Here is a 15,793-nt window from a genome sequence, read left to right on the forward strand (position 1 = left end):
ATGTAACCAAGATAGAACTCTTTGGCCTGAATGCCAAGTGTCATGTCTGGAGAAAACCTGGCAACATCCATACGGTGAAACATGGTGGTGGCAGCATCATGCTGTGGGGATGTTTTTCAGCGGCAGGGACTGGGAGACTAGTCAGGATCGAGGGGAAGATGAACAGAGCAAAGTACAGAGAGATTCTTGATGAAAACCTGCTCCAGAGTGCTCAGAACCTACGACTGGGGCGAAGGCTTCACCCTCCAACAGCACAACAACCCTAAGCACACAGCCAAGGAAACGCAGGAGTGGATTCGGGACAAGTCTCTGAATATCCCTGAGTGGCCCAGCCAGAGCCCCAGACTTGAACCCGATCTAAAATCTCTGGAACCTGAAAGTAGTTGTGCAGCAACGCTCCCCATCCTGCCTGACAGAGCTTGAGAAGATCTGCACAGAAGAATGGGAGAAACTCCCCAAATACAGGTGTGCCAAGCTTGTAGTATCATACCCAAGAAGACTCGACCCTGTAATCACTGCCAAAGGTGCTTCAACAAAGTACTGAGTAAAGGGTCTGAATACTTATGTAAATGTGATATTTCTGGTTAATTTGATAAATTGAAAAAAATATCTAAAAACCTGATTTTGCTTTGTCATTATGGGGTATTGTGTGTAGATTGATGAAGAAAAACCCCAATTTAATCAATTTTAGAATAAGGCTGTAACTTAACAAAATGTGTAAAAAGTCAAGGGGTCTGAATACTTTCTGAATGTACTGTTTTATTTAAAACAAAAATATACTCTGGACTCTGACATTGCTCGTCCTAATATTTATATATTTCTTAATTCATTCTTTTAATTTTAGATTTGTATTTTGTGTATTGTTAGATATTACTGCATTGTTGGAGCTAGGAACACAAGCATTTAGCTACACCCGCAATAATATCTGCTAAATATGTGTATGCGACCAATCAATTGTTTATTTTATTTGATGTAAATGTAGTGCTATGTATATGGTGTATTTTATTTTTGTTTCCTGTTTGGACCCCAGGAAGAGTAGTCGCTGCCTCGGCAGTAGCTAATTGTGGATCCTAATAAATGCTACACTGAACAAAAATATAAACGCAACAAGTGTTGGTCCCATGTTTCATGAGCTGAAATAAAAAATCACAAAAAAAATTCGTACGCACAAAAAGCTTATTTGTTTAAAATGTTGTGCACACATTTGTATACTTCCCTGTTAGTGAGCATTTCTCCTTAGCCAAGATAATCAATTCACCTGACAGGTGTGGCATATCAAGAAGCTGATTAAACAGCATGATCATTACACAGGTGCACCTTGTGCTGGGGACAATAAAAGGCCCCTTTAAAATGTGCAGTTTTGTCACACAACACAATGCAACAGATGACTCAAGTTTTGAGGGAGCATGCAATTGGCATGCTGACTGCAGAAATGTCCACCAGAGCTGTTTTTTTAATTTCTTTATTTTTTATTTGACCTTTATTTAACTAGGCAAGTCAGTTAGGAACAAATTCTTATTTACAATGACGGCCTACCCCGGCCAAACCCAGACGACTCTGGGCCAATTGTGCACCGCCCTATGGGACTCCCAATCACGGCCGGATGTGATACAGCCCGGATTAGAACAAGAGACTTTAGTGACGCCTCTTGCACTGAGATGCAGTGCCTTAGATCGCTGCACCCTTGCCCAGTCATGTGAAATCCATAGATTAGGGCCTAATTTATTTATTTCAATTGACTGATTTACTTATATGAACTGTATCTCAGTAAAACCTTTGAAATTGTTAATGTTGCGTTTATATTTGTGTTCAATATAAATACGAAATACTCCAGGAAATGACATTGCAGGCTGAGACATTGAGTCATTTAAATTGAAGGCCGCCTGGGGTACTGCAGGCTACCATTAGCAACCAAATTATCCATATAACTTATTCTATGTGCGATTTTACAATAATTGGTTCAAGGACATACATCTGGTGTATTAGAAGCAATTATTGGTACCATGATTGTCTTCCCATTCACTATAATACTGTTTTCTGCTAACAACGCGGTCGGCCTTGAACTTCCGTGGCTTCAATATTTATTATAGGCTGACTGGTTAGCTAATGCGGCTCACTTCACAGTGGTTTCAAATTCCTGCAATAAAAGCTATGAAGCTAATATTTGTTTAAACTCTTTGGAATTGTAATATGTGTGTGTACTGAGTAGACTGATACCCCATTTCATGGGTGCACACTATAGATAAGGCTATACAATGTAATATGAATGTTCAAAACTCATAATAGACCAACTGTGGAGGGGATTCTCTGCAGTCAAAGTTCTGCAATAAGAGCTATGATGCTAATATTTGTGTAAACTCTTTAGAATTGGACTCTGCGGGTTTCACTGAGTAAGCTGATAACCCACTTCATGGGTGCACACTCCATAGGGAAGGCTGTACAATGCATATATGTATACCCCCAAAGCAATTATGCAGTCTAATAAATCCACAGTGAGATTTGAACTTTACTGTTTATTGTCAAATTAATTTGTTATTGTATTTATTTTTAAGCTACATAATTGGGACTTTTATTTTTAAGGCAAACCGCAAATTCCACTATTGTGGCTAGCTTCACACAGGTGGTTCAAATACCTTACGACCAATCGTCGAAAATAAACAGAAGCAAGGAAGGAACGGGGATAAGGTTTTTCGATCAAGATATCACGGCACATTTTTGCTTCAAACACAGCTTAGCATAACCGGTGGACAAGTATTTATTGTATAGCTTTGCTTGGAGTTTTCATGGCCATGAACGACGCATTAATTTTCCGAGTTAGTGCATTCTCCGAGCAAGGAGGAAGGAGATACATGGAGGATGTTATTGAGTTTAAAGTGGAGTACGAACCGCCTGAACCAGAGCCAGCAGAGGGTGGTCTGAATTCGGTAGAACAACAAGGGGAGTCAAAAGTAGAGAAACAGGAGAATGGGCATACTGAGCAGACCATAATAAGCAATTCCCCCGACAACGTTCAAGAATCGGTGCCTGTTAGTGCAATGTGGACAGAAAACATAACAAGTGAGAAGCATGAGGACATTTCCCAGGCAGAAGTTCCAGCAGTGCACACGGTCGTTCGGAAGTCTGTGGCGTTTTTTGGTGTCTTTGACGGTCACGGAGGGCGAGAAGCTGCTCATTTTGCTCGAGACAATCTGTGGGGTATTCTGAAAAAGCAAAGGGGGTTTTGGTCAGAAGATCAAGGAGAAGTCTGTGAAGCAATTCGGAAGGGGTTCATTGCCTGCCACCATGATATGTGGAAAGAGCTACGTAAGGGAACTAGTTAGCTCGCCTAGTTTGTGTTTTGTAGCTTATTCGCTGACTGACGCTATCTACCTGCTAGCTAGCCAACATCGCTCAAATTAGTGTTGCGAAATTATGGCGCCACAATAACTGTGGTTTAGCTAGTTACTGTACAGTCTGTAGCTAGCTAATGTCTTTTTGCTGCTGCTACTACCAAATATGATCGCCTCGTCCTCCTTCCTACAGTTCTGATATCCATCCCGTTTAATATTAGCTATTAACTGGCAATTTTATGAGCATGTCTTTTCTATGTAACGTTATTGCTCGGAGGTTTGGGAAGACAAAACCATTTTGGGGGTTTGTGAATACCTAGCTCTGCAAGTAGAGCATAAAAGGTCGGCATGTCAACCTTATGTTCCAAAAGCAATGATGAGTTTATCTCATGACAATTGTGTCAACCGATGACATGTCATCCAAAGCTCTCCCGATTTCCTCTAATCTGAATACACTTCTTTCATATGATGGCCTAATGCCAATTGTCACATCCACTCATCTGTGTTGCTGCATGATGTTTGTTAATAATAATGTTCTCCAATGCTTTCCCCATCTTAATCCTACAGCTGAGTGGCCCAAGACTCTGACCGGCCAGCCCAGTACTGCAGGAACAACGGCCAGCATAGTGCTGATCCGGGGGAATCTGATGTACGTAGCCCATGTAGGGGACTCGGCAGTGGTTGTTGGGGTGAAAGAGCCCGGTGAAAAGAACATCAGGGCCTTGGAAGTCACACAGGACCACAAACCTGAACTTCTCAAAGAGAAGGAACGCATTGAGAGACTTGGGGGCAGGTGAGTTGGAGGGGACACTACAGTCATAGTTTGTGTCAGTGTCCAGTGTGTTCCGTAAGTACATGGCGTAGCCAGCCAAATTGTTCTTCAAATTATATATTTTATTGGTTTCCTTACAGCCACAGAGCCAATGTGTTATTTGGGTTAACTATCCCTTTAGCGGTTTGGCCTGTCAATTAATCACTGTGGGAGGGGGCAGGATGTTTGTCAGAGTTGGTAGGGTTTTGGATTTGTCAATCACTGTATGTGGGACTTTGAGGGGAGGCGGTAGATTAATAATCTCGTCAGAAAAGATAATCTAGTCTACTCTTTTATTGTCATTTATTTTGGCAATAACTAAATATAGTGTACTCTTTCAATTTTGTTTATTGTGGAAAAAACATAAGAACAAATGTGGTGTTCTGTCAAGTAAACACAGATTCCCTGTTGAGTAACAATATAAATCGTCAAATTTCTGCCCTCCTAGAGCTGTAAGTATTGTTATTGTGAAGTGGAAATGTCTAGGAGCGATAACGGCTCAGCAGCGAAGTGGTAGGCCACAAAAGCTCACAAAACGGGACCACCGAGTGCTGAAGTGTGTAAAAATCATCTGTCCTCGGTTGCAACACTCACCACCAGCCTCTGGACTGGCGCTGTGGTCTAAGGCACTGCATCCGCAGTGCTAAGAGTGCCACTAGAGGTCCTGCTTAGAGTCCAGAGTCTGTCGCAGCCGTCCGCGACCGGGAGACCCATGGGGCGGCGCACAATTGGGTTAGGGGAGGGTTTGGCCGGCAGGGATGTTCTTGTCCCATCTAGCGACTCCTGTGGCGGGTCGGGCGCAATGCATACTGACACGGTTGGCAGGTGTACAGTGTTTCCTCCTTCCGGGTTAAGCGGGCATTATGTCAAGAAGCAGTGCTGCTTGGCTGGGTTGTGTTTCGGAGGACGCACAGCTCTCGACCTTTGCCTCTCCCGAGTCTGTACAGGAGTTGCAGAGACAAGACTGTAACTACCAATTGGATACCACGAAATTGGGGAGAAAAATAGGTAAAAATTCAAATTAACACTGACTAATTGAGTTCCAACCTGCCTCTGGAAGCAACGTCAGCACAAGAACTGTTCGTCAAGGGGCTTCATGAAATGGGTTTCCATGACCGAGCAGTCGCACACAAGCCTAAGATCACCATGCGCAATACCAAGCGTTGGCTGGAGCGGTGTAAAGCTTGCCGCCATTGGACTCTGGAGTAGTGGAAACACATTCTCTGGAGTGATGAATCACGCTTCACCATCTGACAGTCCGACAGACGAATCTGAGTTTGGCGGATGCCAGGAGAACACTACCTGCCCCAGTGCATAGTGCCAACTGTAAAGTTTGGTGGAGGAGGAATAATGGTCAAGGGCTGTTTTCATGGTTTGGGTTAGGCCCTCAACGCTACAGCATACAATGACATTCTAGACGATTATGTGCTTCCAATTTTGTGGCAAACGTTTGGGGAAGGCCCTTTCCTGTTTCAACATGACATTGCCCCTGTGCACAAAGCGAGGTCTATACAGAGATGGTTTTTCGAGATCGGTGTGGAAGAACTTGACTGGCCTGCACAGAACCCTGACCTCAACCCCATTTGAACACCTTTGGGATGAATCGGAACGCTGACTGCGAGCAATGCCTTATCGCCCAACATCATAAGTGCCCGACCTCACTAATGCTCTTGTGGCTGAATGGAAGCAATCCCCAACATCTAGTGGAAAGCCTTCCCAGAAGGGTGGAGGCTGTTATAGCAGCAAAGGGGGGACCAACTCCATATTAATGCCCATGATTTTGAATGAGATGTTCGACGAGCAGGTGTCCACATACTTTTGGTCATGCAGTGTAAGTATGATTAGCTTTTATAACCTTCAATCTGTTTTCTTTTGTCATATTTTGAACCAGAATGAGACTCTAGCCACTACCTATTGTTCCTGCAGTGAGGAGTCACCATCTTCATTGAATATTTTCATAATTTAGCTGCAGATAATCGCCAAAAAGCAGTAGAAACCTTCCAGTATGCAAATTAGAGGGCCAAATGAAGGTCTCTATCACGATTCGGTTCCTGTTCACCTAAAAGAGCCATTAGTTCATCACCATCACCGTCAGGCTACGCTGACAAGTCATTTTCCCTGGCAAGTCTCAACATTGGCTTTGAATCCTAGGAAAATACAAGCGAGATCTTTGGTTTACTGGTTGCGATACGATGCACATAACTACGTTGTATGATCTATAAATAGCAAAGGGAGATAGAAGATCGACTTGATTCAGTCAGTTCAACGCCTTTAAAAAAAAAAAAAAAACGTCCAGTGTTTCCCAACTCCAGTAGTACAATACCCCCAACAGCACACTTTTTTTGTTGTAGCCCTGGATTCAACTTGTCAACTAATCATCAATGAGTTGAATCAGGTGACTTTGTCCAGGGCTACAACAAAAATGTGTGCTTTTGGGAGTACTGGAGTTGAGAAACACTGAACTCGTTAACTCTTACTGTTCGGTCGTCAATCAAAGCACACAGTAAATCGCCTATATATGAAACAATTCATGCGCCACACAACAATAGTGTTTCAACTCATCCACTTGCATTACGTGTAAATTAACAAACATGGAAATAAGTTTGACTGCAGCCAACCACAGCACGCATAAATAACACGGCTACTGAGAGGCAGGACAGACAGCAGACTGACAAACCAGCAGTTTCCCTGTCAGCGCTCACTTTGTGACTGACAGGCGCCTATTCTATCAATAGATTACTAGAAGATGTACTGTATATCGTTCATTCTAGCGGGAGAAGGCTATACAGACTTCTCTGACGAGGGAATTGAAACTTAAATGAAAAGAAGCCAAGTTTAATTTATGAAGTAGAAAAAGTAGCCGGCCGACCAATGAGTCTGTTACCAGCTGTTTTTTTGGGGGGGATGGGTTGGTTGGAGGTGCAGTATGTAACTATTTGGCCTGCAGAGCAACAGGGATTTGATATTTCTCTCATGTTGTGCACAAATGTGTTTACATCCCTGTTAGTGAGCATTTCTCCTTTGCCAAGATAATCCATCCACCTGACAGGTGTGGCATATCAAGAAGATGATTAAACAGCATGATCATTACACAGGTGCATCTTGTGCTGGGGACAATAAAAGGCCACTCTAAAAGGTGCAGTTTTGCCACAGATGTCTCAAGTTTTGAGGGAGTGTGCAATTGGCATGCTGACAGCAGGAATAATTTGGCTGAACGTCCAACCCGCCTCACAACCGCAGACCAAGTGTAACTACGCCAGCCCAGGACCTCCACATCCGACTTCTTCACCTGAGGGATTGTCTGAGTGGGGGATGCTGAGGAGTATTTCTGTCTGTAATAAAGCCATTTTTTAGGGAAAAACTAATTCTGTGGGTGGGCCTGGCTGCCAAGTGGGTGGGCCTATGCGCTCCAAGGCCCACCCATGGCTGCACCCCTGACCAATAATGTGAAATCCATAGATTATGGCCTAATTAGTTAATTTCAATTGACTGATTTCCTTGTATGAACTGTAATTATGGCGTTTTTATATTTTTGTTCAGGATATGATCACATAATAAATCCTCCGTGCCTGTTGTGCTTGTCCTTTTTCAGTGTAGTGAAGAAGTCCGGGGTGAACCGTGTGGTGTGGAAGAGGCCCAGACTGACCCACAATGGCCCTGTCAGGAGGAGCACTGTCATAGACCAGATTCCCTTTCTCGCTGTGGCCAGAGCGTTGGGTAAGCACTACACTGTTGGCCCTCCACTAGATACCTTACTGCTCCATAGCTGCTGCGTTTATGCAAACAGTATGATTTCCAGTAAGGTTGTCATCCAATCATTTCATTTAATATTTGCCCAGTGATGAAGCATATGAATGATGTATGTGCGGTTTGTTGTTGACAGGGGACCTGTGGAGCTATGACTTCTACAGTGGGGAGTTTGTGGTCTCTCCAGAGCCTGATGTCACTGTAATGACCATTGACCCTAAGAAGCACCGCTACATCATCCTGGGTAGTGATGGCTTGTGGAACATGATGCCAGCTAAGGATGCTGTCGCTATGTGTGAGTGCCATGACCAGATGGTGGTAAGCCAGAGCTTCTTGTTTCCCATTCAGACCAAAATGTCTTGGATGTCTGCCGATGCCCTTCTAACAGGTTGATGGTGTCACTATGTCTGCTCGTAGGGCCCTAAGGGATGGTCCTGTGCCAAACGGTTAGGATGCACGGCCTTGCTGTTCTGGCGCCAGCGCATGCTCCGTGCAGACAACACAACGGTCATAGTGATAACCGTGCAGCACCCTGATGAGCCACCTATGACCATGCACCTACAGGAGCTCTATGTCAATATGGCAGAGGGCCTTGATAAGATCCCCCCCGTTACAACCGCTAACTCTCCCCGCCATTACGACTGCCCCATTATGGTACGTACCATCACATTTTAATACTTCATCAGGCTTAACTGTAACCAGTGTTTGTTTTATTTGCATTTCATTGAACATTGTATTTGAAGCCTTGATAAAATGCCGAATTGGTGCGACCTGGAACCCCAGTGTCAGTGGGTCTTTCCAGTCGTTTACGGCTGCGTCGTAGAATCTGACCGCTCCTTCACCAAGATTACTTTTTGTTTTTTGGGGCAGACAGAGGAGGAGGATGGGGAGGTCTGTTTTGATGAAGAACATGGGCATTGGCGACACCTAGAATGGGAGTGAGGTGACTGTCCGCTCAGTGAATTGTAAATGAAAGTGTACAAGCGTGTGATTGATAATTGTTCAAATGAAGGCCACTTCATTGACATTTTGTCATAAACATTTTTAAGATTTGAAGGTGTCACATTTCAGATATATACAGATGTAGGGAACTAAAAATAATCAAACATTTAGGAGTGTCACTACCCTCAATTGTTAAATGTTCTGTCTTGCTTGTGTTTTATATGCTGCCTAGATAGCTTCATGTAAGTCCTCACTTCAGTTTTGCATTGGGGCTAAACCAAGCAGTTGGAGTGTAGCTACCCTCATGAATGCTGTTTTTGCACAGGGAAACAAAGCTGCTGACGATGAGTGGGCCCCGATTTTCTGTATTCACAAATTTTAGAGGGACTCTGACTTTAACAGACCTGTGCATCTAGTTTGTGTACTGTTGGCCCATCCAAAGAAGCAGCCGTCTAGTGTTTTGGTAAGAGAGAAACTAGAGAGCAGGCAGACATTTTCTGTAAACAGAGTGGCTGCGGTTCTGGATTTTCTTGAACCCGGTTTGCTGCGGATAAGGATACAGATATTTCTGCGCATGTGCATTTAATTTAAAACAATTTCCACTTGCAGCTGCACACTCCCATACCGCTTTCCTGTCCTTCCAGATTTTATTTACGTAGCTGAGCTCACTCCACTGCCTGCTCCGAGCTCCGCTGCCTCTTGCCCCTCCTAAATCGGCGATGAACACCTTTGTCTGGTGTCACCTTCGAACTTCATGTTGTACACAAAAGACATGGTCGACATATTCAAACTATTGCGAAAGATTAGGCTATTAACCTCTGGGGTATATGGGACGCTACCGGTGAAATAGCAGGGCGGCAAATTCAAAACAACAAAAATCTCATCATTCAAATTTCTCAAACATACAACTATTATATCCTATTTTAAAGATGCACTTCTCGTTAATCCAACCACATTGTCCAATTTCAAAAAGGCTTTACGGCGAAGCATAACATTCGATTATGTTAGGACAGCGCAGAGACAAGAAAAACCACACAGCCATTTTCCAAGCAAGGAGAGGCGTCACAAAAACCAGAAATACAGCTAAAATGAATCACTAACCTTTGATGATCTTCATCAGATGGCACTCATAGGACTTCATGTTACACAATACATGTATGTTTTGCTCGATAAAGTTCATATTTATATCCAAAAACCCAATTTTTACATTGGCGTGTAATGTTCAGAAATTGTTTTTTTTGCCTCCCAAAACTTCCGGTGAATGAGCACATCAATTTACAGAAATACTCATCATAAACGTTGATAAAATATTCAACAGTTATTCAAAGAATTATAGATACACTTCTTCTTAATGCAACTGCTGTGTCAGACTTCAAAAAAGCTTTACGGCGAAAGCAAATTTTGCAATAATCTGAGTACAGCGCTCAGATACCCGCCATTTTGGAGTCAACAGAAATGACAATTACATTATAAATATTCACTTACCTTTGGTGATCTTCATCGGAATGCACTCCCAGGAATCCCAGTTCCAAAATAAATGTTTTTGTTCGATAAAGTTAATCTTTATGTCCAAATACCTCCATTTTGTTCGCGCGTTAGGTTCACTATTCCAAATGTAAGGCACACGCTTATTAAGTCCAGACGAAAAGTCAAAAAAGTTATACTACAGTTTGTAGAAACATGTCAAACGATGTATAGAATCAATCTTTAGGATGTTTTTATCATAAATCTTCCATAATATTCCAACCGGACGATTCCTTTGTCTTCAAAAAAGAAAAGGAACACAGCTAACTCTCATGTGAGCGTGCGCCACTGAGCTCATGTCATTTTCTCACTCATCTACTTCCAGGAGCTCTTATTCTCTCCCTATTCATAGTAGAAGCATGAAACAATGTTCTAAAGACTGTTGACATCTAGTGGAAGCCTTAGGAAGTGCAAAATGAACCCTAAGTCACTGTATAGGCTTGAAAAATCACTTGAAAAACTACAAACCTCAGATTTCCACACTTCCTGGTTGGATTTTTCGCAGGTTTTTGCCTGCTATATTAGTTCTGTTATACTCAGACATCATTCAAACAGTTTTAGAAACTTCAGTGTTTTCTATCCAAATCTACTAATAATATGCATATCCTACCTTCTGAGCCTGAGAAGCAGGCAGTTTACTACGGGCACGCCTTTTATCCGGACATCAAAATACTGCCCCCTACCCTAGAGAAGTTTAAGCATGATCACGATGTGTTCTTTTTTTCGGAGGGGGCGTGAAGACCACATACAGAACTATTTACATGTTGGTGCACCGGTCGACGCAAAACGAACTCGCCCCTTGTCAGACTCTAGTTACCGGCTTGACTGCCTAGAACGTTCGGCTGCCCAGAGATGGAACAGCTAGGTAGCCTACTCGTACAGTTCTTGCAGGATCATTGAGAAGGAAGCGAAAAACTCAATGTGTTTAGCCCCAATGCAAAACTGAAGTGAGGACTTACATGAAACTATCTAGGCAGCATATAAAACACAAGCAAGACACCGACACGTACTGTTAGTCTAATTAGGGATCGAATGTTTTTCATCGTTGCAAACATTGACTAAGCAGAAGGCAGAGAGTTATTCTATGTAGAAGTGTTGTTTTTCCTCCAGGAACTGTGTCTACGTTATGGCAGCAACTATAGCCTACATCACACACACACAACAGATTATTGTAGGGACTGTGTCCTGCTTGTGCAACTGCAATATCCGTTACAACAGACAGGGAAGGTTGTAGCCTTCATAATAGGCTATATCTCTTTTGGAATGTTCGTTCAAATCGCTGCAGAGTTTTTATTTTTATTTCAGCTGTTCAGAAATGAGGCAGAGACTGGCTAGAACATGGTTCAAAAGAGGGTGAGTAAAGAGAGAAACTGAAGGAATGGGAGTGTGAGCAGCAGCTACATAGGATTTTTTTGTTGTTGTCAAATAACACATGCGCAGAATGTGATCTGGATCCTTAGCTTTGAGAAAGAAGTTTCTGCTGCCACAGCCTTTTCACAGCCCTCTTAAGTGGAGCGTGGGCTTATTCAGAGTGAGAGTGGTGGGACTCTTTGATCTTCTCCTGTTTTCCCTGCAGTGCACTTGTGATGCTGATAATGCAGAATTGAACAAAAACAACGATTAGACATAGAGCCGCTAAAAAGGTAGCTTGTGGTCTGGCTATGGTTTTTCATCTTGATCCAGTCCAGACCTCTGACTCAGGGTTAGGTGATGGATCTTGGTTAGTTGCATATCTGCATTCTCTTATCGTTCTGATTTAAACTAACGAAATGATGTTGACCAGAACTCCGGGAGAGCTGGAGGATGTCTGTCGTTGGCAGTTACGCTCCACATGAAGGCAGCCACCTTGTTTTCTCATTTATGTAGTGCTGAGAGATTAGTCATTTCGGGTTGGTTTTCAGTCAAGATCATTTTTAAAAAAACATTAAATGCACTATGCATTATATGGGTTGAATGCTATAACAATAAACCCTTTAATAAAAATCCCATGATGGTAGTGACTGCCCATTACTGAGTATCACTTATTAACCATTTATTCACTTTACTTTACTAAAATATTTCAGTTGTGTATATTACATTTGTTGACTTTATTTCGTTCCATGTCATCTCTATATAGATGCTGTCTGACAAAATCACTATTTTTGTAGTTCTTCAAAATAAATAAGACCTACTTTTATGACTGCTGAATACCGACTATCAATTTCGGTCATATCAGGTTAGAGATGCCTCACGAAGCAACTGCACTCAATCCCTCTCGATCGCACATTATTCTGTCTCTTCTCTCGCTCTCTGTGTCTGCCCCACACTAACCTAACAGGCATATAATAAACACACCCGACAAGTAAGTGTGCAATGAATTATGGTCATATGTAGAAAATTGTCTTCTACAATGCCCTACTACATCGCCCTGTTCGGCTTGATCTGATTTATCTGTAGAGGTTACCGCACAATGTGCGCATTTAAGCTCACAGAAAAAAACTGAGCGAAATTGAATTAAAATAATTGAACCAATGTCAGTCAATTAGTTGTTTTAAAAACCAGAAAGTAACCAACATTTTGTTTAATTGCTCAGCACTACATTAGTGTTGCGATAATCCTTCTTTTCTGGAATCTACTCAGGTGTGCTTTGTTTGCTTCAAATCATGACTAATGGAATATAGAATGTTAACCTTTGTTTGTTTATCTGCCCTGTTCCAGCAGAACCCAGAGGTAAACACTGTGTCCTCTGTGGGTGAGCCTCTCCCCCTCCCAGCTCTGGAGTGGAGGAACAGCCTGTGTGAGGCTGGTCTCTGTCCCTCTTCAGAGCCCCTGGCAGAGGTGGACTCTCAGAGAGTGACTCCAACAGACAGAACCTTGAACGTTTGTGCAATTGAAGGCACAGGGACTCCAGGGTTCTCGGCATCATCCACCCCTCTGGTGAGGAGGCTTCGTAGGCCCCCACACACTCCCCTCTCCCCCAGCATAGCACACCACAGCCTTGGTCGGTCCCCTCACAGTCCCTTGTCTCCCAGGATGCCTCGCCGCAGCCTGGCCCGTTCTCCACGCAGTCCCTTGTCCCCTAGAACGTCTCGCCGCAGACTCAGTGACCGAACCCCTCTGAGGCGAGGTGGAAAGGGACAGAGACGCTCCCCCAATGTTCCCGTCATCCTACCACAGAAACGCAAAGCTGCCTTGTGTGTGTGCTGAACCTCATCTTACCACGGACGACAGACAGGCAGGCAGACAGACAGATTGACTAGGATGATGACCTTTATCATTCTGCAAAGAGATGCATAAGGGCATCTGAACATTGTGTGCTCATGTATCAACAGTATGCCACTGTTCCGTTCATAGATTAAGTATACTTTTATAGTGGAGTCTGGTACCATCTAAACATTTTTGGTAAAATGTGATGTTTGTGTATATGCTTACTTTACATCTTAAATGTTTTTATGATCTTTTGTTTATTAACTGTTTTAATGGAAAAAATATTTTATCTAGTGTATATTGTTGGTCATATTTCCACCCCCTTTTATGTTTAAAATAATAATAAATAAATAAAAATCCCATATTCTGTACCAATAGAGAAATATTATACTAAATACTTTCCAAACTGTACATTCATTTTTTATACTTAGCAATATGTGTAATTTTTGAAAATGGTAATGAATTGACTATCCTGAACTAAACCACAGAGCTAGAATGAATTTGGTGATAAACGCCACACCTTGTTTTAACTTACATGCGGAGATCGAGGTGCCTAGTTTCTATCACTGGACAGGTGAAGAGCAGTCAGGAATGCCAAATAAGTGTTTTGAATCGGGAGAGGGGCGATCCATGGTGTTTTGAATCGGGAGAGGGGCGATCCATGGTGTTTTGAATCGGGAGAGGGGCGATCCATGGTGTTTTGAATCGGGAGAGGGGCGATCCATGGTGTTTTGAATCGGGAGAGGGGCGATCCATGGTGTTTTGAATCGGGAGAGGGGCGATCCATGGTGTTTTGAATCGGGAGAGGGGCGATCCATGGTGTTTTGAATCGGGAGAGGGGCGATCCATGGTGTTTTGAATCGGGAGAGGGGATCCATGGTGTTTTCGCAACTACATGTGTTAATTGTAGAATTTGCTACCTGCTATGAATACTTCATATAACCCCATAGTTGATTTGTTATTTCAAATAGCTTAATCTTTCCCTGGTTCTCCATGAATAGTTGGCCTTGCATCATTGTTCTCATGTATTGTTTCCAGCTATCCACTGGAGGGCACCCACTGCAAGTGTAAACGTGGTGTCAAGTAGTTTCAGTGTTGTGTGATTTACTTTGCAACTGTTCAAATACTCCATATACAAAAAGTATAGTGGATTTGATCTCGTGAAAGTTATGATTGTTGTGTCAGTTTAATGCCCTCTTGGATTTCTGAATCTATAAAAGTGTGAATTACATCTTAAAACAATCAACAAATGACAGCTCATTATGTCAACCTGTCAGGAAGTTGGCCTTGCTTGTATGATGAGATATTTGGAGTTAAAATATTTGACTCAGCTAAAATGTGTTTGTTGACAATTACCTTAAACTTCAATCAGTCAAAGAGTGCTATGTTTACAAAGCTGAGTTCTCATAACTACATGGCCAAAAGTATGTGGACACCTGCTTGTCAAACATCTCATTCCAAAATCATGGGCATTAATATGGAGTTGGTCCCCCCTTTGCTGCTATAACAGCCTCCACTTTTCTGGGAAGGCTTTCTACTAGATGTTGGAACATTGGTGCAGGGACTTGCTTCCATTCAGCCACAAGCATTAGTGAGGTCCGGCACTGATGTTGGGCGATTAGGCCTGGCTTGCAGTTGGCTTTCCATTTCATCCCAAAGGTGTGCAGTTGAGGTCAGGGCTCTGTGCAGGCCAGTCAAGTTCTTCCACACCGATCTCGACAAACCATTTATGTATGGACCTCGCTTTGTGCACGGGGACATTGTCATGCTGAAACAGGAAAGGGCCTTCCCCAAACTATTGCAACAAAGTTGGAAGCACAGAATACTCTAGAATGTCATTGTATGCTGTAGCGATAAGATTTCCCTTCACTGGAACTAAGTGGCCTAGCCTGAACCATGAGAAACAGCCCCAGACCATTATTCCTCCTCCACCAAATTTGACAGTTGGCACTATGCATTGGAACAGGTAGCGTTCTCCTGGCATCCGCAAACCTAGATTAATCTGTCAGACTGCCAGATGGTGAAGCGTGATTCATCACTCCAGAGAACGCGTTTCCACTGCTCTAGAGTCCAACGGCGGCAAGCTTTACACCACTCCAGCCGACACTTGGCATTGTGCATGGTGATCTTAGCCTTGTGTGCGGCTGCTCGGCCATGGAAACCCATTTCATGAAGCACCCGACGATCAGTTCTTTTGCTGACGTTGCTTCCAGATGAAGTTTGGAACTCGGACAGATGATTTTTACACGCTTCA

The 15,793-nt window shown here is 43.0% G+C and overlaps 1 protein-coding gene across 5 annotated transcripts; it reads left to right on the forward strand.

The window, feature by feature from the left end:
• The first annotated feature begins 2,611 nt into the window (after positions 1 to 2,611).
• Positions 2,612 to 13,910, forward strand: LOC106603268 (protein phosphatase 1D). 5 transcript variants are annotated; one of them, XM_014196690.2, is made up of 7 exons: positions 2,613 to 3,303; positions 3,897 to 4,122; positions 7,733 to 7,857; positions 8,024 to 8,205; positions 8,305 to 8,541; positions 11,659 to 11,706; positions 13,054 to 13,336. In XM_014196690.2, exons 1-6 carry the CDS (start codon positions 2,784 to 2,786, stop codon positions 11,686 to 11,688), a joined length of 1,320 nt encoding a protein of 439 aa, XP_014052165.2. In that variant the 5' UTR covers positions 2,613 to 2,783; the 3' UTR covers positions 11,689 to 11,706; positions 13,054 to 13,336. The 5 variants fall into 5 exon arrangements, with proteins under 5 accessions (XP_014052163.2, XP_014052165.2, XP_014052164.2 ...); XM_014196689.2 differs by having other exon boundaries at positions 13,051 to 13,255; XM_014196688.2 differs by lacking the exon at positions 11,659 to 11,706 and having other exon boundaries at positions 2,612 to 3,303; positions 3,897 to 3,978; positions 13,051 to 13,910.
• The last annotated feature ends 1,883 nt before the right edge of the window (positions 13,911 to 15,793 follow it).

The sequence above is a fragment of the Salmo salar genome, chromosome ssa04 (genome assembly GCF_905237065.1).
Source record: "Salmo salar chromosome ssa04, Ssal_v3.1, whole genome shotgun sequence".
NCBI classification, from domain to species: domain Eukaryota; kingdom Metazoa; phylum Chordata; class Actinopteri; order Salmoniformes; family Salmonidae; genus Salmo; species Salmo salar.

What these genes read in the sequence shown, in the direction of transcription:
- LOC106603268 (XM_014196686.2), top strand. Translation starts at nt 2,784, where the DNA reads ATGGCCATGAACGACGCATTAATTTTCCGAGTTAGTGCATTCTCCGAG. An exon ending in TGATATGTGGAAAGAGCTAC is followed by an intron (nt 3,304 to 3,896) that starts GTAAGGGAACTA and finishes TTAATCCTACAG; the next exon opens with CTGAGTGGCCCAAGACTCTG. An exon ending in CGCTGTGGCCAGAGCGTTGG is followed by an intron (nt 7,858 to 8,023) that starts GTAAGCACTACA and finishes TGTTGTTGACAG; the next exon opens with GGGACCTGTGGAGCTATGAC.